Source organism: Populus alba, chromosome 4 (assembly GCF_005239225.2).
Source record: "Populus alba chromosome 4, ASM523922v2, whole genome shotgun sequence".
Taxonomy (NCBI): Eukaryota; Viridiplantae; Streptophyta; class Magnoliopsida; order Malpighiales; family Salicaceae; genus Populus; species Populus alba.
Genome location: NC_133287.1, coordinates 15,638,288 through 15,657,626, shown reverse-complemented (window position 1 = coordinate 15,657,626; position 19,339 = coordinate 15,638,288). Strand labels below are relative to the sequence as shown.

General features: G+C 32.8%; 3 protein-coding genes across 7 annotated transcripts; all 3 read right to left on the bottom strand.

Moving 5' to 3' along the window:
- Positions 1–446: 446 nt before the first annotated feature.
- On the bottom strand, positions 447–1,476 carry LOC118050808 (ethylene-responsive transcription factor ERF109). Its single transcript, XM_035061283.2, has one exon. The coding sequence runs from the start codon at positions 1,366–1,368 to the stop codon at positions 562–564; it is 807 nt and encodes a 268-aa protein (XP_034917174.1). The 5' UTR covers positions 1,369–1,476; the 3' UTR covers positions 447–561.
- A 2,634-nt stretch (positions 1,477–4,110) lies between these two features.
- Positions 4,111–9,054, bottom strand: LOC118050807 (ceramide synthase LOH2). 5 transcript variants are annotated; one of them, XR_004687930.2, is made up of 8 exons: positions 8,574–9,054; positions 8,130–8,186; positions 7,248–7,453; positions 6,861–7,016; positions 5,577–5,762; positions 5,317–5,495; positions 4,847–4,938; positions 4,111–4,349 (listed from the first exon to the last, which is right to left on the bottom strand). XR_004687930.2 is itself a non-coding variant. In XM_035061282.2 (6 exons), the coding sequence occupies exons 1-6, from the start codon at positions 8,688–8,690 to the stop codon at positions 4,919–4,921; spliced, it is 864 nt and encodes a 287-aa protein (XP_034917173.1). In that variant the 5' UTR covers positions 8,691–9,053; the 3' UTR covers positions 4,111–4,918. The 5 variants fall into 5 exon arrangements, 1 of the variants encoding a protein (XP_034917173.1); XR_012169754.1 differs by lacking the exon at positions 8,130–8,186 and having other exon boundaries at positions 4,811–4,938; positions 8,574–9,053; XR_004687928.2 differs by lacking the exon at positions 8,130–8,186 and having other exon boundaries at positions 8,574–9,053.
- A 7,168-nt stretch (positions 9,055–16,222) lies between these two features.
- Positions 16,223–19,099, bottom strand: LOC118050806 (abscisic acid 8'-hydroxylase 4). Its single transcript, XM_035061280.2, has 9 exons — positions 18,660–19,099; positions 18,231–18,552; positions 17,758–17,907; positions 17,411–17,659; positions 17,239–17,328; positions 17,071–17,149; positions 16,872–16,978; positions 16,654–16,772; positions 16,223–16,531 (listed from the first exon to the last, which is right to left on the bottom strand). The coding sequence occupies exons 1-9, from the start codon at positions 18,887–18,889 to the stop codon at positions 16,444–16,446; spliced, it is 1,434 nt and encodes a 477-aa protein (XP_034917171.1). The 5' UTR covers positions 18,890–19,099; the 3' UTR covers positions 16,223–16,443.
- Positions 19,100–19,339: the final 240 nt, after the last annotated feature.

The window sequence follows — 19,339 nt, the reverse complement described above, 5'->3', positions numbered from 1 at the left end:
CTTAATTTAACCCCCCCCTGACGCTGTGCATATTCTTATCCTCGCCACTAACCTTCTTTGCTTTTCAGTTTGCTCATCTTTTATTTCTTATTTTTTACTTCATATTCACACGTGATGATATATAAGGGCATGTTCAACATGGTTTAAAATTGATTTCTCGTCCACAGAGAAAACCCACGTGATGATTTGTAGTTTAGTTGCTGCTTGTACGAGCAGTACTATGATATTATCGCTTCAGCTGGGTGTGAGATTTACGGTTAATTTATACCTGACGTGGGTCCCTGTTGCATTCTAGATTTTCGCAGAGGGAGAACAGGACAAAAGAACAGAGAGACTCGTGTCTCCAGAAGAACTGCTTGTCTCATCGATCCTCTGTGCTGCTAAGAGCAAGAAATGAGTACAGAACTTCATAAATTGTATGGAAAGAGTTGTACAAGTTAACGCTCTTTGACCAACTACTGGAGGATTCTTTCTTGAAAAAACAAAAGAACAAAAAGAATTTTCTTACAATTACCATTCTTGGGAAACTAAAATTAAAATCAAGAAACTAGGAAGAAGTAATCAAATCCCGATAGTAGCAGCACTTGCAGTGCCGGTAGAATCTGAAGAATCCCCATTGCTAAAATCCAGCATCATCATCATCCATTCATGTATCTCATCATCCCCAATCTTATCCCAGAACTCACTCTCTTTCCCCGTTTCCGCTTCAAATCCACTTCTCTTCTCGCTTATTTCTTGCTGCTTTGCTTGTTTTTCTTGCTTTTCTTTACTCTCTTCGAAACTGGAAATACCACTGTCAGGGAATGGAAAATTGAGCTTTGCTCTTGGCCCTCTAAAATCAATGGCTGCCTTGTCATAGGCCCTTGCCGCCTCCTCCGCTGTGCTAAACGTCCCTAACCAAACCCTTACAGCTCGCCGCGGATCTCTTATTTCTGCCGCCCATTTTCCCCATGGCCGTTGCCTTACACCTCTGTAATTTTTCTTTACTCTCTTTCTTTTCCCTTTCTTGTCGTCTTTTTTATCTTCTTGATTTGGCGGGAAAAAGTTGCATCCTAAACAGCCTTTGATCTTGCAAACAGCACACGTGTCAAGATCCGACGATGGAGGCCATATTGAGATGCAAAAACCATTCCCGTTACTGCTTCTACTTCCAAATTGTGAATATGAAGTGGTGATCGGCACATTAAGACTATTTAACTCCCTTGAAAAATCAGTAGAGCTGGTGCCAGAAACTACGTTCCTGAGAGCAGCAACCATTACAGCCGACTCCTGATCTTGGGTCAATCTCATCGGTGAAATTTCCGGCGGTGAAAAGAGGGTCGCTGCCGGAGCTTCGCTTATCTTGGATATCTTCGAGGGTCTTTGCATTCTTGAAATTGCTTCGTACTTCTGTTCGCGGGGTCAAATGTTTTCTCCTGGTTTCGTCTTCTGCTCTGCTGCAAATTTGTGTTTTTTTTCTTGGAGAAAGAAAGAGAGCGGAGGAGTACATATAAGATGGGGGTGGTGACATGGCAAACCAGCTGGAACACTTACTACACGCGGGCTTTGAAAGCAATTATGGCACCTGGGGATATTTTGGAGGGTTGTTTTGGTGACAAAGAAGGGGCTTTATTTCAAGTGACGTGGTTGGTTATGTCATGGTTGATAGATACACGCGGCCTACTGGTCGTGGCTTTGGCTCGGAAACACAGAACAGAGGTCGCTGCCGTGTCCCCACTCTCGTAAGTTTAAGTTTGGATTCACTTTCATTATATGTTTTTAAAAATATTTTAAAAAAATTTCAATTTTTTTTATTTTTTTATTAATTTTAAATTAATATATTTTTAATGTTTTTAAATTATTTTAATGTATTGATATAAAAATAATTTTTAAAAATTAAAAAATTATTATTAACATATATTTTAATACAAAAAATTATTTAAAAAACAATTACAATCACACTATTAAATAATCTCCAAATTGTCTAATTAATATCTGGTTGGATTAAGTATGGTCAAACTTCCAGCGTTGAAATTTGTGCTCACGTCAAAGGTGTAGGAAAATACAAAAAACTAAAATCAAAATCAAACAGATAAGAGCAGGTCCCACCAGAAGGGTTATTGTCGTTATAATTCTAGATGAGGAAAGTCAAGCGAATGAGATTGAGAAGTGATTAGCATACATATATATACACACAAGTAGAATTCATGGACGGCATTTTCGAGTGAAATAGCTGTCTGGATGGTTATAGGCCCACACCAAACCGACCAAAGCACCTTCCTTTTTTCTTTTTTTTTTTTCTTTTTCATTTTTCATCTTATTTTTAATTTTATTCTCATTTTTTTTATTCTTGATTTGATACTTCTAGAACCTAATTCCAGGAGATAAAGTTTACAATTGATTTAGAAAAACAAAATTTAAAGTGAGAAAACCACAATATAAAATATATATATATATATATATAAAATAACCAATCTCAAAGTTTTTAGATTTTTTTATTTTAATTTAAAATTTTATTTTATTTATTTCTCAATCATAAAATTAGAAAACAAATACTCATTAAAAAATTATAAAATTGTCGACTAGCCATTACTCAACCACAAAAATTAGGATATTTGTATTAATAAGTTCCTCTTTTCCAAAGGAGTTTGATGAAGATAGTTTTTCTTTTATACATGGCAGAAAAGGTATACCAGGTTCAATTTTGATTTTTTTTTACTAATTTTTATATATTTTTTCATGACTCTAGGATATTTTTGGGTCATTAGGTGGTTTATATAAGGGTTTGAGTTTTTTTACGAGTGAAAACCAGTATAAAAATGAATTTTCCCTGATTAAATACCTTGATTTATAAATGTTTCTTGATTTTCAAGTTTTATTTTTAAGTATTGTTAATGATTATTTATTTATTTCAATTTATTTTATTACATGTAAGCATAATAAAAATTCTTTGAACTTAGATTTTTTAAACTAAAAAACTTACGTTAAAAAAAACCTTTATATATAATTTTTTTATAGGAAATAAAAATATGTGACCCACGCATAATTAGTTTTCACTATTGGTTGTTGGAACACTTTAAATTATAGATATAAAACCCGGCCCGGCCTGATAAGTTAGCCTAGAACTCGAGGTTTTGATCGAGTTTTAAATGGTTAAAACCCAAGCTTGCAATTAACTCGGTCAAACTTAGGTGACCTGTCGGGTCAACCCAAAACTCGGGTGACTCGACTTCTTTTCTTTTTATATTTTTTAAAAAACTCGAAAAATATAAAATTCATATATAAATACGTGGCTCCGTATATTTTATATAGTATACATTCCTATAAAATATTTCTTAACTTTTCTATACAAGTTAACCATATTTATAACTTATATCTATATGAAATGGTCATACGAGATATTTTTATTTTAAATAGAGTTTCAAGGGACATAATTTTCCAATCATACCCTAACAATAACATTTGTCTCATCTAAAGGTAGGATATTTTCATGAAAGTATAAAGTAGATATTCATTTTATTTAGCTTCCAAAATATTTTTTATTTACCTCTGAATTACATCGAGTTTTATTTTCTTTCTTAATCTTATTTCAATTGCAGGCACAACAGAAAAGCCTTCTCTTAAATTACTCACTACACATACTCTTGAGATTTGAAGAAAACGAAAAATCTAAGGATCATGATTGAGTAAAACCTCAACTCCTGATCTAAAACTCGACACACACACACTAAAATCTTAAATCTATAAATTCAAAAAATAATCAAAGAAAAGGATTAAAATACCCCAATCAAATTACAAAATAATGATTTAAATGTTTAATTTATTTTTGTTCCTTTTATTTTTAATTCTTTCACAGAATTAATTATGATTTAACTATATAATAATAAAGTTTTAGTTTTTATTTTTAAATAGTAAGATCCAAAAACATTATTTTTTTCTGATCCTACCTAACTCAAGCCTGAATTGACGGGTTACAAGGCTGAGAAGTTTTTTTTTTATGCAAACAGGTCCCCTTTTTAATCAAACCACATTATTTTTGTACAAATTTCACAGAAAGCTAAGGGCACACTGCGTAATTCACACGCGGTTTCCCTCATCCGTTCTTTATGGCATCAACCCACTAAGCAAGTATCATGAAAGGATTCTTTTTATTGGTAACAAAAAAACTCTTCGTCCGTTAGCTGTGAGCTACCATTTGAGTAGACATTACAAATGCCTCCATTCATGATTCAAAAAAAGAAGAAGAAGAAAAGCAGAAAAGCGGCCTAATCAGTCTGCAGCGACGGAATGGCTTTTCCAGCCCAAGATGGTACAAAAAAAGGCCCAGACACGAGACAGAGGCAGAGAAGAGCAGAAAAGCATTCCAACAGCTGCAAAATAACATGAAGATCCAGTTAAGAAAATTCACCAAACAAGTCTTACAATCAGAATCACTCCCACAAATTGCCAGATCGTCTCAAGTCTCAACAGTAGATATGATGGCATCATTTCACTTTTGGAGCCATAGTGCGTGACAAGGGGGTCCTGGAAATTCTGAATACACATCTTAAGGATGCAATAATAAACCACCACTGCTCACCCCAACACGCTTTTGAAGTACGTGTGCAGTTCTGGGCCATCGGGTTTAACAAGATCACAAATGACTAAGATTAACACACCAGGAAGAGAAATCTATAAGAAGCTACTCTTTCCACTTTTCTCGTTTTCCAATATATGGACTAATCTCAGAACGGGGTTTTGTTCTTCGATGGAGAACAAATTATACAGGAATAGGCTATTATTTATACAGCAAAAAGAAATCAAGAGATATTGAAACAAGTAAATTATTCACCTGATTGGTAAAAACCAATTGAGTGAAGATACAAACCTACATATGAGTCAAGCTAATCTCCTCAGTGCCACTGGTGAGAACAAAAGAGTTGATCAAATTCATCCCCACCTATTCATCATCTTCTGAATCTGCAATTGAATGAAGAGAGGTTAATAGCTCCAAGTCAAGATGATAAATACACAAGTCAAGATATATGAAGTGAGGCGAGATAATGAACTGATAATGCATTTGACTGTTCCTGATAGTATGTACTAGGGACTGTCCAAGAACTCATCATATTGTTGGAATAAGGTGATGCCTAAGGCAGTGTCTTTGAAATAAAGTTTTAACAACTTCCACCTTCAGCCTCTATGCACAAAGAGGCCGAAGTAAAAAAGGGAGAGGATGAGGGATTCTAAGACTCTGAAGGCAACCATAGACATAGAGGCTGACGTTCTCATTCTGCTTTGAAATTTTCCGGTCATGTTCCAAATTCAGTGGTAAAATTAAATGAGTAGAAGGCTTACCAGATCTTATATCTTCTCCTACTCTTCCTCTGTTTCTCAGCTGTCTCATTATCATTGAGTATATCAGGATCCACCAGTAGATGTGGAATACGAGTAACATCAGCAGCATTGTATTGAAGACATAGTACAGTAATTTGTCGTAGGCTAGTGATAAATCCAAAAACTCCACCAATTCATAGCTGAGAAATACCATCCGTATAGTGGATAAGAAAAAAGGAGCCAAAATTAATGAAATTAAGTCATCTACCACGAGGACAAACCTTGTTGCTTTGATAATCCAGAAGGGAAAGAATACTAGTCGTAGTATGACCCATGAGATGGCAAACAGCCCAAATAAAATGCTTGCTCTAAGCTCCTTGCCAGAATATTTGAAAACTTTAGCAGCTTCTAAGAACACATCACTTGCATCATGCACAGCGCAGATAATTGTTCCTATCCGGAAAAAACTGAATGGCAAAGTTTAGAGCTTAATTTCTCATTGGATGTCTCCAAATAAAATATTACTTAAACAGTATTAATAGCTACTCTTGTACAGAAATCAAAAGAGGGGCACAAGAGTAGAGCTATAAAGAGCTCAGTTTTTCTTGCATAGAACTACTCTCACAAGCTTTCCCATCTCAATATAAATATACTTGTAAAAGACTAGCAATAAAGAAAAAGGAAGAAAGATCAAGAACAACTGGATGCACTTGATAATAATGGAAGGTTTAATTGAGCTCAACCTGGAACATTATCGTGTACAGAAATCAATAGAGGGGCACAGATTTCAAGCTCTAAACAGCTCGGTCTTGCATACAACTTCTCTAACCAGTTTTGGCATCTCAATCTAAATAGGTTTGCAAAAAGTCTAATAATAAAAAGGAGGAAGAAGGAGACCAGGAGAATCTGCTAAACCTGAAGAAGACTCCATTCAGTATTAATGAACCATCAGCTAATGAGTTGGTTGCAAATTATAGTAACTAGCATTCAACTCTAGGAAAATACGATACATTTTATCATCTTTGCAGCTAATCTTCTTTTCATGTTGCGAAGCTGTTGTTTCCTATGGAAAACCAAACTGATTATGGATACCAAATAATAGCAAAAATCACCCCCCCTCCACTGCAATAGAAATTAAATGTCAAAGATCACAACATCATTGAATTAGTGAGGTACACATGCTCAGGAGAGTTAATCTGAGAGCAACCATAGGTCAATCTCATACCTCAACATGAACAAAAGCATGGGAAATGCATCTTATATAATTTGCAAGAAAACAGCTTAAGATAGCATCATTGATAGGTCCAGCTGATTTTGAAATGTTTCAACTGACATTAACTATCAGAGTAAACATATATAAAACAGCTTCAGAGGCATGTCCAAACTCGTGCCGTATCAAAAATTAAAATACAGGAGACAATGGCAAATGGGGGACCATAAAGAAGCAACAAGATGAGATTCTCAACAGATTAGAGACAATGATGAAACTGGGAAAGAATTTGCGTGTATGTTATGTACTGCTGCCTCACAACTCAAGAGAACCAAAGCAAAGACTGAATTATTACCTTGTACTGTATGAGTATCCAATCAGTATAACTGTAATTACATGATGAGACATCATCACAGAAAAATCTTTCCTTCTAGTTTCCCAAATAAGGAGGGCAGCAATACTGTATATGTAGAATCCACATTGGCACATGTAGAAAAGCATTATTGGAAACCTGAAATAAAAATGGTTCACGTCAATCAAAAAAACTAATACCCCCTGATGTGGCCTACTTAGAAGTAACCCTAAAATAAGAAGCCTCTTATGCAAGCACAAGTATCAGGGAAAACTTGATATTCCATGCCAGAAAATGCATTTCTGCCATCCTTACCATGTCAATTATGCATAACAATATAAGCAACTATCATCACCAGCTGCAAAAAGTCATTGCATATTAATCACTCACCCCAATTCTTGATTTGGCCAGCCTCGGAAGTACTCTTTTGTATCTCTGAACCATGGTTCGTTGTAGGTAATTTTTAGAACACATATTTCAACAGTAGCATAGTATGTCAGCTTCCACATAGATTCTGAGCATTTTACAATTGTTGCCTCATCAATCCTTGATGAAATAGCTTTGGCTTTACTATACATCAACCAAATGGCCAGCTTCTAAGAAATGAGAGGAATTTATTAGAATCCTATGTATAAAAGGGACCAAGTACCCATGAATATATTTGTCTATGCAAAGAGTCACAGCATACAAGAAACAGAGCAAGAACTGTGATAAAATGGTTATATCGGGCACAGATATATATCCTGTATTATCAGAAAAATAAATAATCAATATTACTAATAGCATAAGTTAGAGACTTCTGCCCCAGCATATCCATGGCCTTTTCACACAATAATTCTAACCTCTCACAGTCAGCCAAGGTCACTTGCAAATAAGAACTTCTTCAGAACTGTAAGCAACTCCTTGGTACAAAATCAAACATTGCACCAGCCTTAACTGCATAGCTCAACGTGTTTCTAATAGAGGGAATAAAAATCCATACTATTTTACATTTTAAAGCCTTAATCCTCCAAAAGAACAAACCTTAAAGTTTTTTTTCTTTTCAAGCATTGCAGCAACTCATTAAGTCAAGCACTGACATGAAAGATTAACCAGCAATTTCACCATAAACAAGAATGTACTACGATGCACCATAACAGTTGCAATTGAAAATCATACGTAAACCATGTGGCAGTGATTTGGCAGCAACTCCTATAGCTAAAAAGCAACTGCAAGAACTATAATTCCATCCGGGCATAACAAAATGACAAGTAGCCATTCTGACTGGCATACCTGAGGGTCGATCTCCTTTTATATGTTCTTAGCCTACGATATCCCACGGATTTAGAACTGCTCATGATAAAAGTAAGTTCAAGCTACTACTCAAACAAAACGCGCAAAAAAAAAACAAGAAAAGAAAAGAAGGTAAGAGCTACCACAATTTACTTCTTTTTCCGAGAAAATCAATACAAACACACTTTATTTTTCAGAACAACTTTGACAAATTATCAACAAATAATTTCAATTAAAGTGAAAATTACTTAGAATCGAAAACATGTGCTTCATTTTTATCTTAATTTAAACTCATTCTTCATACACCAAGCTCAGATTCCAATAAAAATCCTCAAATCAAAACTAATTCAAGAATAGATTATCTTAAACAGGCAAACAAAAAAAATAAAAATAAAAAAGAAGCAAAAAATAACTAATTGAAAAGGAGATGCAAAGAAGACTTACTCGAAAAATGAATCTGTCTAATACGAAGCGAGCAAGGAAGAAACTAAAAGCGAAATAAATGGGAAGAAGGAAATGCGAGGGGTTTGCAGAGCCATTGAGGGTCAAGATCGGGTCCATGCGAGAGATCTCCAACCAAGATTGTAGAGTTACGCATCAATTACTGCCATCAATCCTCTCTTAATAATCCTAATTAAGAGCAAAACACCTCTACTATTACACGCATTTTACTTATTTTAGTAAGAAAGAAAGAAATTGTTTTTTCCTTTTTTTTTCTTTTTGGGATTTTTATGCGGTGAAAAAAATAAGAGGCTAGGAACAATCGGATCTCATTGTGTGTCCGTGATGAGAGAGGGTAACATCAGGCTAGTCACTAATCTATGCAGAAGCTGCTAATTATACCCCCAACTTATTTTTTTATTCGCGGTATATCAGAAATTCTGAATCAAGGCTCCTCTGAAAAGCCACTAGTGTTTTCTATCCAAAGTGACTCTTCCACGCAAGAAAAGGCTCGCACATTTTGAAGAAGCTTGACATCTCATGTTGAAAATTCGAAGGGGTTGGTGGTTGATGGGGACTGGGCACTCTTAATTTTAGAGCAGGAAAATGATTTTCTTTTCCTTTTCCTTTTCCTTTTCTTTTTTGAAAATTTTCTTGAAAATTTTCCTCTAATGCACAAACAAACACTAAGATTATTAGCAACGCACAAACCGAAGGTGGACTTACAAAAAAAAAATTACATAGAAACTATCATAAAAAAAATTGAAAAAGGATAAAAAATCTTTAGAGAAAAAACAAGATTAAATTTATTTTAAGGCCCTACTAACATTTACAGTTAGGATTTATTTGATTTTCCTGTAATTTCAAGTTAAAACATTATGAATTGTTGAAAGAATCCTTAGTTAATAGGATTATTGCCATGCTTATTAGGCAGATTTAGAAATTAATCCCTAATTAATTGGACGGTGAAAAAATTAATCTTTAGTTAATGGGATTGGTGCTTTGTGTTACGGGGTGAAGTGAGGAATTAAATCTTTAGTTAATGAGATTAGTCATCTTGTTACTGAGCGGATTGAGAAAATTAATATCCAAGATAATAAGATTTATGACCTAGATATGAGATTAAAGTCTAATTAAACAAAAAATGAAGAATGATGGGATTCATGACCTAGATACGAGGTTAAAGTCTTCTCGATTAGGCAATCAAAGAAACTAAATCCTAGAATAATGGCTTAGTACATGAACTGTTGAGCAATTTAAATAATTTAGTGGTAAAATAAATGTAGAAATGAACTAATAAAGGATTCTATCATGTTTGAAGTTTTTGTTACGAATGGTATTAAAGAAAAAGGATTATATGAATACTTGAGTGTGTGTATGTAAGCCATGGAAATAAATCATTTCACCTAATAGAATTATGTAATAAACTTTCAGGTATCTTGCATCATCGTGTTAATTAAGTTTATCATAGATTTATGTTTTTTGCTTAATTATATGATGTAATTAGTACCTTTTATTTTTTTTTGGCCAAATTATAGTGGTTTTGAATTGATAATATTAAATGTCCGTTTGATATTAAAGTTGAACCTACTTTTAATCAAAATTTAATTTTTTATATTATTTTTTTAATGTTTTTAGATTATTTTGATGTGCTGATGTTAGTTTTTTTTTTAAAAAAATATTATTTAATATATTTTCAAATAAAAATCATTTTAAAAAGCAATATTTATCATGATTACAAACACCCTCTTTTAAATCTTCAAAACCACATTGTTTGGGATCATCCAGACAAACGTGCAGGTGTATGAGGTTAAAACGATATATATTATGTCTTATATTTTTTGTTTTATTTTTAATTCTAGGTCATTCTCACATATTAGAAAATAACTCATAGTATTCTAAAAATATTCCTAAAATACTTGAGTTATTTCTGGCACATTACCATGCATTTTTGCCTCAATCCAAAAATCACACATGGGATTGTCCAATGGCTTTGCTTTGTGTATTTTATCGAGAGATTCAATAAATCTCAATAATAGTCATTAAAAGTTGAATGTTCGTTAAAGAAAAGTTGCAAAATGTAGAGGTAAAGCGCACGTGCGAGGATTTGAGACCTTTACAGTTGGCAGGTTCGGTTACGGTGTTTGTTTTGTTTGTTGCCGGGGAAAACGCTAGCAGTTGGGAAATATAACGGAACCAAAAACAAACCAGCACACGAGAATGGCACCTCTCCCGTCAAGGATTCACTCAGCCAGTCGGAGCACTAACACGTGGATCTTTCGACACCACTGCAGCTGAACCCCTCCTTCGAGGCTAAGATATTGTTAGTTAACGTGGCTGCATCGTATTTTTTTTAAAATGTTCTTTAAATTAATTTATTTTTTATGTTTTTAAATTATTTTAATATATAATATCAATAAAAAATTATTTTAATATATTTTTAAATAAAAAAACAATTTAAAAAATAAATTATACTATAATCTCTAACACACTCTAAATTGACATGGACAAATAATATTCATTCAGTAGATGATGGACGAGTAATTAAAATCATAGCATCCTTAACTTTTAAAATATATTTATTAAATTATTATTTTTTAAATGATGCAATAATTCAAGGGTGATTTTTTTTACATGCATCATACCAAAATTTCAACATAATTTTTTCTATACTACAAACATATTAAATTATCAACAACCTCTTTTATTATTACAAGTAAATTGTATAGTCAAAGTCCAATTTTCCAGAACCTTTTTCTCATCAACACAACTCAAGGATAGCCTAAATCTAGTTTTTCATAAAATACAAATAGTATAATCAAGAAATAATCTAACACAAAATCTTATATAACATACTTCATTGAATGATTAAAGAAAATTAATATTTAGAAAGTGATCACTTTTAGGATTTTATCCTAATTAATATAAATTTTGATATTGACACACAATATTACAAAATATAACAGTATAAATATGCATAATTTTTAAAACATAATTAAAAATCTAAAATGAAATACCCAAATTATAATACATATCAATTTAATATTTTTAAATTACAAAGTTTACTTATACAATAAAAGGCAGCACTTTCATAATATTAGATTATAATATAATAGTTCTATGAATAAAACACATATATGCATATAATCATTTAACTCATTAAATTAAAACTACAACTAATATTAACTTCATCATTTACAAACATATATATATATATATATATATATATATATAATTTCTGAAAAAAAGTGTTCTTTTTAGAAAGCATAATTTCTGAAAAGGTGTAATAAAAAAAAAACATGTTGTTGATTTTTTTATAAAGATACTTTTTTAGAAAAACATATACATTCAAAGGTAAGACCTATTCAAATGAATGCTGATCTTGAACATCATTGCTAATTGAAATTCAAGATCTCGAGTCTAAAGATCTTATTCCAAAGTCCAAATTACCATAGTCGTATGCAACTTTTTATGTAAATAAAAACTCTAAAATTGAAAGAGACACACCAAGACTTGTGATCAATTACAAGCCTTTAAATTATGCTTTAAAATGGATCGAATATCCAATTCCAAATAAAAAAAAAAAGATTTTTTGCAAAAACTACATTATGCATTTATATTTTCTAAATTTGACATGAAATTTGGATTTTGGGAAATCCAAACTATTCCTAAGGATCGATACAAAACTACATTCATAGTTCCTTTCGGCCAATACGAATGAAATGTCATGCCTTTTGGTTTGGAAAATGCACCTTTTTAATTCCAACGCAGTATGAAATGACATCTTCAATGCACATTTCAAATTCTGCATTGTTTACATTGATGATGTTCTTATTTTTTTCCAATCAATAGATCAATATTTTAAGCATTTACATGTATTTTTTTAATACTATACAACAAAATGGATTAGTTGTTTCAAAATTCAAAATTTTTCTATTTCAAATTTGTATCCGTTTCCTCGGCCATTATATCTGCCAAGGTACTGTGACACCTATTGAGAGATCTTTATCCTTTATAAACAAATTCCCTAATAAGATTACCGACAAACCCAATTACAAAGGTTTTTAAGAAGTCTTAATTATGTCCTTGATTATTATCCAAACATTAGTTGTCTTGCCAAACCTTTACATGATAGGTTAAAGACAAACCCAGTCCAATGGTTTGACCTTTATACCAGTATAGCTAGACAAATCAAACAACAAGTTCAAACTATTCCATTTCTCCATTTAGCTAACCCGTTAGCTCTAAAGATAGTTGAGACTAATGCCTCTGACTTAGGTAACGAGGGGATTCTTAAACAAATCCAAAAACAATAAAGAAAAAAAATAAAATCCTCCAGTACACATATGCTCATTGGAATGATTATCAAAAAACTACTCCACTATCAAAAAAGGGATTCTTTCAATTGTTCTTTGCATTACAAAATTTCAAAGTGATTCATTAAATCAAAAATTCCTTTTACATGTTGATTGCAAATCCGTAAAAGAAGTTTTATAAAAAGATGTTCAAAATCTTGCTTCAAAACAAAATTTTGCCCGATGGCAAGTTATTTTAAGTATTTTTTATTTTGACATCTAATACATTAAAGGAGATTCCACTTCCATTCCTGATTTCTTGACTGGAGAATTTCTTCAAAACAGGTCCTGATGCCTCTTAAGGAAAAATCCAAAGACAAGAGGAAAGCTCTCCAAGTTGGTACTCCAAAACCTGAAACCTAAACACCACTTACAAAATTTATGGTTTCTGTTATTTTTTATGCCCCAAACCAATCAAATATTGGGTATGAAGTAGTAGTAGTAGTAGAAGAAAAAGCTACAAAACTGTCACAAGTACAAACAAACTCCGTTCAGCATTAGGTTGATACCCTCTCTAAATCACAGTATGGAACCTCACCAATGAATCATCAGTTGAATCTGACTATCCACCTATAAGAAATATTCAAATAACCCATAATAGCCAGACTGTTGATGTAGCTCCCTACAAAATACCCAATGATGACACCTTTTCAAATACCAAACACACTATCCACCAAAACAACTTTACAAATACCAACCTCAATACCTTAGGTAAATAGCTTACTAGACTGGAAAAACAAATAAAAAGATCCAATACTAGTTCAACTGACACTAAAACCTCGATTGATCTCAAACTAAAAAACCTTGTCTTCATACCATACCAACTTACAAAAACAAGTCAAACACAAATACAGGAAAATCACCATCAAAACACATTTACAAAACTTTGACAATTCCTCTCTAACTGTCCTAGACACACCAGAAACAACCAACCCTTCCACATTTATAAACCAAGTAAATACCTTTCAAAATAGCCCTATACAAACTTCTGATGCATAAGCATTTCAAGATCCATCTCTTGAGCTAAATAAACTTACATGGCAACATCCCAAAACAACCATTGCTTTAGATATTTCCATATCTGATGAGCCATCTATCTTAAACCAACATAAATACAATGCCTCTTCCCTCTATGAATGGAATATAGAAGGAATGTTTGAATACAATATCTAAACACCCTTAAATAAATGACTATGTCAGCTAATGCCTACAAAACTCAAATTGGAACCCCATACAAAGCAATCACCGAACTCTTATATCATCACAAATCAATACTACAAACATATTAAATTATCAACGACCTCTTTTATTAGTATAAATCAATATTACAGTCAAAGTCCAATTTTCCTAAACCTTTTTCTTATCAACACAACTTAAGGATAACTTACATCTAGTTTTCATAAAACATCGAATAGTAAAATCAAGAAATAATTTAACACAAAATTTTATATAGCATACTTTGAATGATTAAAGAAAATTAATTTTTAGAAAGTAATCACCTCTAGGATTTTATCTTGATTAATATAAATTTTAATATTGATGCATAATATTACAAAAGATGACAATATTAATGTGCATAATTTTTAAAATATAATTAAAAATCTAAAATAAAATACCCAAATTATAATACATATCAATTTAATATTTTTAAATTACAAAGTCTACTTATATAACAAAAAGGAGCACTTTCATAATATTTTATTATAATATAATAGTTCTATGAATAAAACACATATATGCATATAACCATTTAACTCATTAAATTAAAAACTACAACAATATATATATATATATGTATGTATGTGTATGTGTATGTGTGTGTGTGTGTGTGTGTGTGTGTGTGTGTGTGTGTGTCAGCTAATCTAATAAAATTATCTTAGTCATTTGAACACAGATACCACTAGCCTTTTATTAGTCAATTAGTCTAATAAATTATCCTGGTTATCCGAACATAAATGCTACTAGCTCATCTTCGATCAGCTAGTTTAACAATTTTTTTTTTTGTTATTTATGTCATAATTATTAGTTGAACAATATACATTTAAAGTAATTATGATTTTTATAATTCTAATTTTTTTTTTATTAGAAAGGGTAATGAAATTTTACTTGGTGTCTGTAGTTTCATAAGGATTTAAGAAAGAAAGAAAAAATATAAAAAAACTTATCCCTTTGTCTACGCCATAAAGAGAAGCAAAAGGCATGTCTTTATAAGTTGGGTTTTCTTATTTACTAAAATGCTATGTGTCCAGTTCAATATTTTTGCTTAACTCAGCACCCCGTATTGACCCATTCTTAAATTATTGAACATGAATATCTTTTTCTCTAAGATTTTATTTTTAATTACTTAGCAATATTCCATTTATATTTTCAATTAATCCATATTATTTCTAGATCAATTATAATTTTTTTTTTTTATAAAAAAACTAGGGGTTTACATAAATTTTGTAACTCTTTGTTAATAGTTATTACTAATTTGTTTATCATCTTACTACAACATAAATAAAAAATGTAAAAAAATAATATATAAATTGTTGAAAACTTTTTAATATTGTTATGAAATTTAGTATAATAATTTAAACTTAAAATATTATTATTTGATTATTTACTTGCACCAGATTTTAAATTAAATCACATAAAAAGTTGTTTCAACATAATTTATTCACTAGGTAAATCCAATGAAAACATTAACCTTATAATTAAATGAAAGCTCCATTCTAAATAATAAAATCGAAATAAAAAACAACAAATTAAAAAATGGGGTTAAAAAAAAAAAAAAAAATTTATATTAAAGGATGAAATTAAAAAAAAGGTATATGATAGAAAATATAAAAAATTATTTATTATTAAATCAATATTGAATGATGAAATTAAATAAAAACTCTATATTAAATAATAAAATTAAAAAAAAATAAAAAAAAAAAAACCCAAAAAAAATAAAAAAACCCAAATAATCAGTACAAAAACCCAAAGGGCCTGTGACAATAAAGCTCATACGTGCAGGCTCGAGAGCTGAGGCTTTTTTTTTTTTTTTTGGGTCTGCACCTTCTTCTTTATTTTTGAAGAAAGAGAGAGAGAGACGATTGTCTCCTCGAGATTAATAAAACACGCTCCCTCGTCTCGAGCCGAGACCTTCTTATTACTCTCAAGTGTTAGCCACTAAATCATGACGCGAAGTTTGTTGACTAAACGATTAAAAAAATATATCAAATTGGTTCTTTGTTTGTATAAACAGAAAAAGTGACCCAGATCTTTTAGCTGCATTGATAATTATTAGTTCTGGTAATTAGAACATCAAGCTATCAAAACGCGAGAATCATTCATTAATTCAATTTACACAGGCCATAGATTGACAATGGGATAATTGGGACAATTCCCATAAAGACTCTTCCTCACGAGAAGCATTAGGGTAAAATATCTAATAGTTAAGGGACAGGGACCCCATGTAAAAACTAGAGGCTTGGGTTAGGAGGGTAGAAAATTTTGTGAATGAGAGAAGGCATCTTGAACTTGACGGTACGTTATCTCCAAAATCTGGCCGGGAGTCCTTGCCGGGGCACCGGAAATGGGCCATATTGAATCCCATTTTGTGATCCCACCACTTCCCACCTGCAGAGAAGAATTCTATCAATTTTGCTCACAAGATCTCAGATTTCAGCGAGCTAACTGGTCACCAAGAGACGATCAAACTTGGCAATAAAATGGGATTTTGTCTGTCCATGAAACTGTACCTGAATTTGGTCACTATATGATGGATCAAGATGAGTATCTCCAGCTTGGCGATCTCATTGCCAGGGCAAGCATGCACGCCGTTTCCAAATGGCATGAAAGTGTTGGGTTTTGGAGCAACCTGCATCCACCGGCAACCAAGACAAAATAAAGTAAAATTTGCTCACAGCTAATTTTAAATGAAGATTTCTTTCTTATTTTGTTTTTATATATCACATACCTCAAACCTTGACGGGTCAAAGATGTGAGGATCAGGAAAGAATTCTGGATTGTGATGAATGTTCCTGAACATTGGCAGCACCTTCCAGCCCTTTGGTATTAGGTATCCTATATATAGCATTAACAAATTCTCTGTTTTATAAGAATATAGCTTTTAAATACCATTATCGTTACAGAGAAGTTCTTGCTCGAGTCCTCACCATTGTATTCAACATCAACCACTGCTTCCCTGAATGTGAAAGATATGATGCTCGCCATCCTCAAGCTCTCTAATATAACCTGTAGATTCCATATAATTACTCAATTCTTTCTTAATTAAGCAAACTTCAGCGATAAGAATATCTTGAATGCAAACAGTATTAATTTACCCTATATGTAAGTGGCATGTTTCTTGTCTGTGCCCATGTTAGAGGCTTCTTTCCTCTTCCATTCGCTTCATATATCTCCATTTGTTCTGCCTGGAATGTATTCACAGTTACTCGATTTATTTCAAGAACTAACTTGCAAACAATAAATGAGATTTTTCTAGGGATTTCTCACCTTAACAGCTTCTAGGAGTTTGTGGTCATCATGGAGGTATTTCAGAATCCATGTCAGAACACTAGCTGTTGTGTCCTGAGCAGCAAAAAGTACTCCTATAATGTTGTCAGCAATTTGATCTTCAGTTAATATCTCTCCCTTCTCATTTTTGAAGTTCAGAAGATGGCCCAATAAATCCTTCTCTAGTAGTCTTTTCTCTTTTCTCTCACAAATTATCTCACTTAATATCTGATTAAGCCTTTTCCTTGCCTTCGATAACCATACAGAAATAAAAAGAAGTCAGATTCAAATTCTTATGTGGCTACTATTGACATGTCTGGATGAATGATGGACAGGACATTTCTTACCAAAAGAGCTTTGTGGTAAGCAGTTCCTGGAATTTTTGTTGGAAATGAATTGTAACCCTTATCTACTATGTGGTAGTTGTCACTCAGCATCTCTCTATGGTTGCTGTCCAAGTGACCAAAGATAGAAAGAATGCCGACATCAAAAGAAAACTGTGTGCAGGACCAAAGGAAAAGGAAAAAAATCACTAACCAGAGAATCCTGATGTAAACATAAATTTGAGGACCCAGTGATCAGAAACTCAAAGAAGAACACAACAACAAAATTCTAATTAGGAACAACAAGATTACAAGCAACCCCATTTTCTTAAACAATAGACGAGTCAAAACGGCATTTAAGTAGCTTGAGCCTTACATATGTACGCTAAAGAGAGCTACAGCTACTCATAAGCTAAGTGCTCTATTTTGTTTGGTTAAGAAATAATATTTTATTTACTTGTGAAAAAAAAGAATAGTTTACTTTTGTTGGAGCAAACCTTCTTCATTTCATGATATGTGCTGATGATATGCCCACCGGACCACGATTCCAAGGCAGAGATGGCTACGGATTCCATACTGGGAATTAGTTTCCGGATCTTGTCTGGGGATAAAGAACTCTGAACCAACTTCCTTAGAAGATTGTGGTAATCTCCTTGGTGAAAAAAGAGAGCTGAAGGGCCGATCATCTTCTCCTTGCTTTTGGGGTATGTAGGCTTGAACAGGTGAGCATGAGTCACCAGCACAAATCTTGCACCCTCAGGGCTAGCTAGCATCACACAAGGACAGCCAAGTATGTGGCTCTTGAATACTTCTCCATGCCTGAAAAAAGAAAAGAAAAATAACAGGACTGGCTTTGCAAAACTTCAAATCCATGCAAAGGGGAACCCTGAGAAAGGAAATTAAGTTCATATGGTAATTACTAGAACCTTTTTTGCTTTGTAGCAAAGAAGACATTTGGGTCCTGAGTATAAAGCTGAAGAGTTTCGCCTACATATGGCCATCCCATTGAACCTGGAGGGAGCTTAGCTCTCTGTTTAGGCATCCTATTCTTCTTCTTCAAGAAAGGATAAGAAAGAAGACCAGAGAAGAAGAGGCATACGTAAAGAAGACTAGAGAAGAAGGGGCATACGTAAGCTAGAATTGAAGCAATCTCCATGCAAATGTACCTCTCTCTCCTAAAATTAAAGAAAAAAAGCACCCTCTTCCTCTGTTTCTCTCTGTGTGTTGGATGCTGCTAGATTGGTTGAGAATGTTATGTGATCGATGCGAGGATGGAGGGAGTGCCGGGGATTATATATAGAGGAAGGGGGAAGTTGATGGAGACAAAACAGCAGTGTTGGTGGGAGACTTTGGCAACTTGTTATTAAGGGATTGGCCAGATTAGTTTGTTAAGATCTATGCTTATCCCAGGTTGCAGTATCAGCATCGAACAAGTTACTATTGACTTTGTTTTAGTTTACTAGAAATTAATCATTCCATGGACATATTAGGAATACTATATGGTCTGATCTTGATCGTCCAGGACCAGAAGCAGCTACGTTTTTTGTCGGCTCACAGTTGAAGTTTCCTGTTTAATTAGGACGACAAAATTGAATAGCTAAACCTG

Excerpts from the sequence above, each read along its gene's own strand:
- LOC118050807 (XM_035061282.2), bottom strand. The coding sequence starts at position 8,690 with ATGGACCCGATCTTGACCCTCAATGGCTCTGCAAACCCCTCGCATTTC. Across the intron at positions 7,454-8,573 it reads TAGACAGATTCATTTTTCGA|AAGCTGGCCATTTGGTTGAT; the intron begins GTAAGTCTTCTT and ends CTCATTTCTTAG. Across the intron at positions 7,017-7,247 it reads TGGCCAAATCAAGAATTGGG|GTTTCCAATAATGCTTTTCT; the intron begins GTGAGTGATTAA and ends TTTTTATTTCAG.
- LOC118050806 (XM_035061280.2), bottom strand. The coding sequence starts at position 18,889 with ATGGAGATTGCTTCAATTCTAGCTTACGTATGCCCCTTCTTCTCTAGT. Across the intron at positions 16,979-17,070 it reads GGTTGATGTTGAATACAATG|GATACCTAATACCAAAGGGC; the intron begins GTGAGGACTCGA and ends TGCTATATATAG. Across the intron at positions 16,532-16,653 it reads CATATAGTGACCAAATTCAG|GTGGGAAGTGGTGGGATCAC; the intron begins GTACAGTTTCAT and ends TCTTCTCTGCAG.
- LOC118050808 (XM_035061283.2), bottom strand. The coding sequence starts at position 1,368 with ATGCAAAGACCCTCGAAGATATCCAAGATAAGCGAAGCTCCGGCAGCG.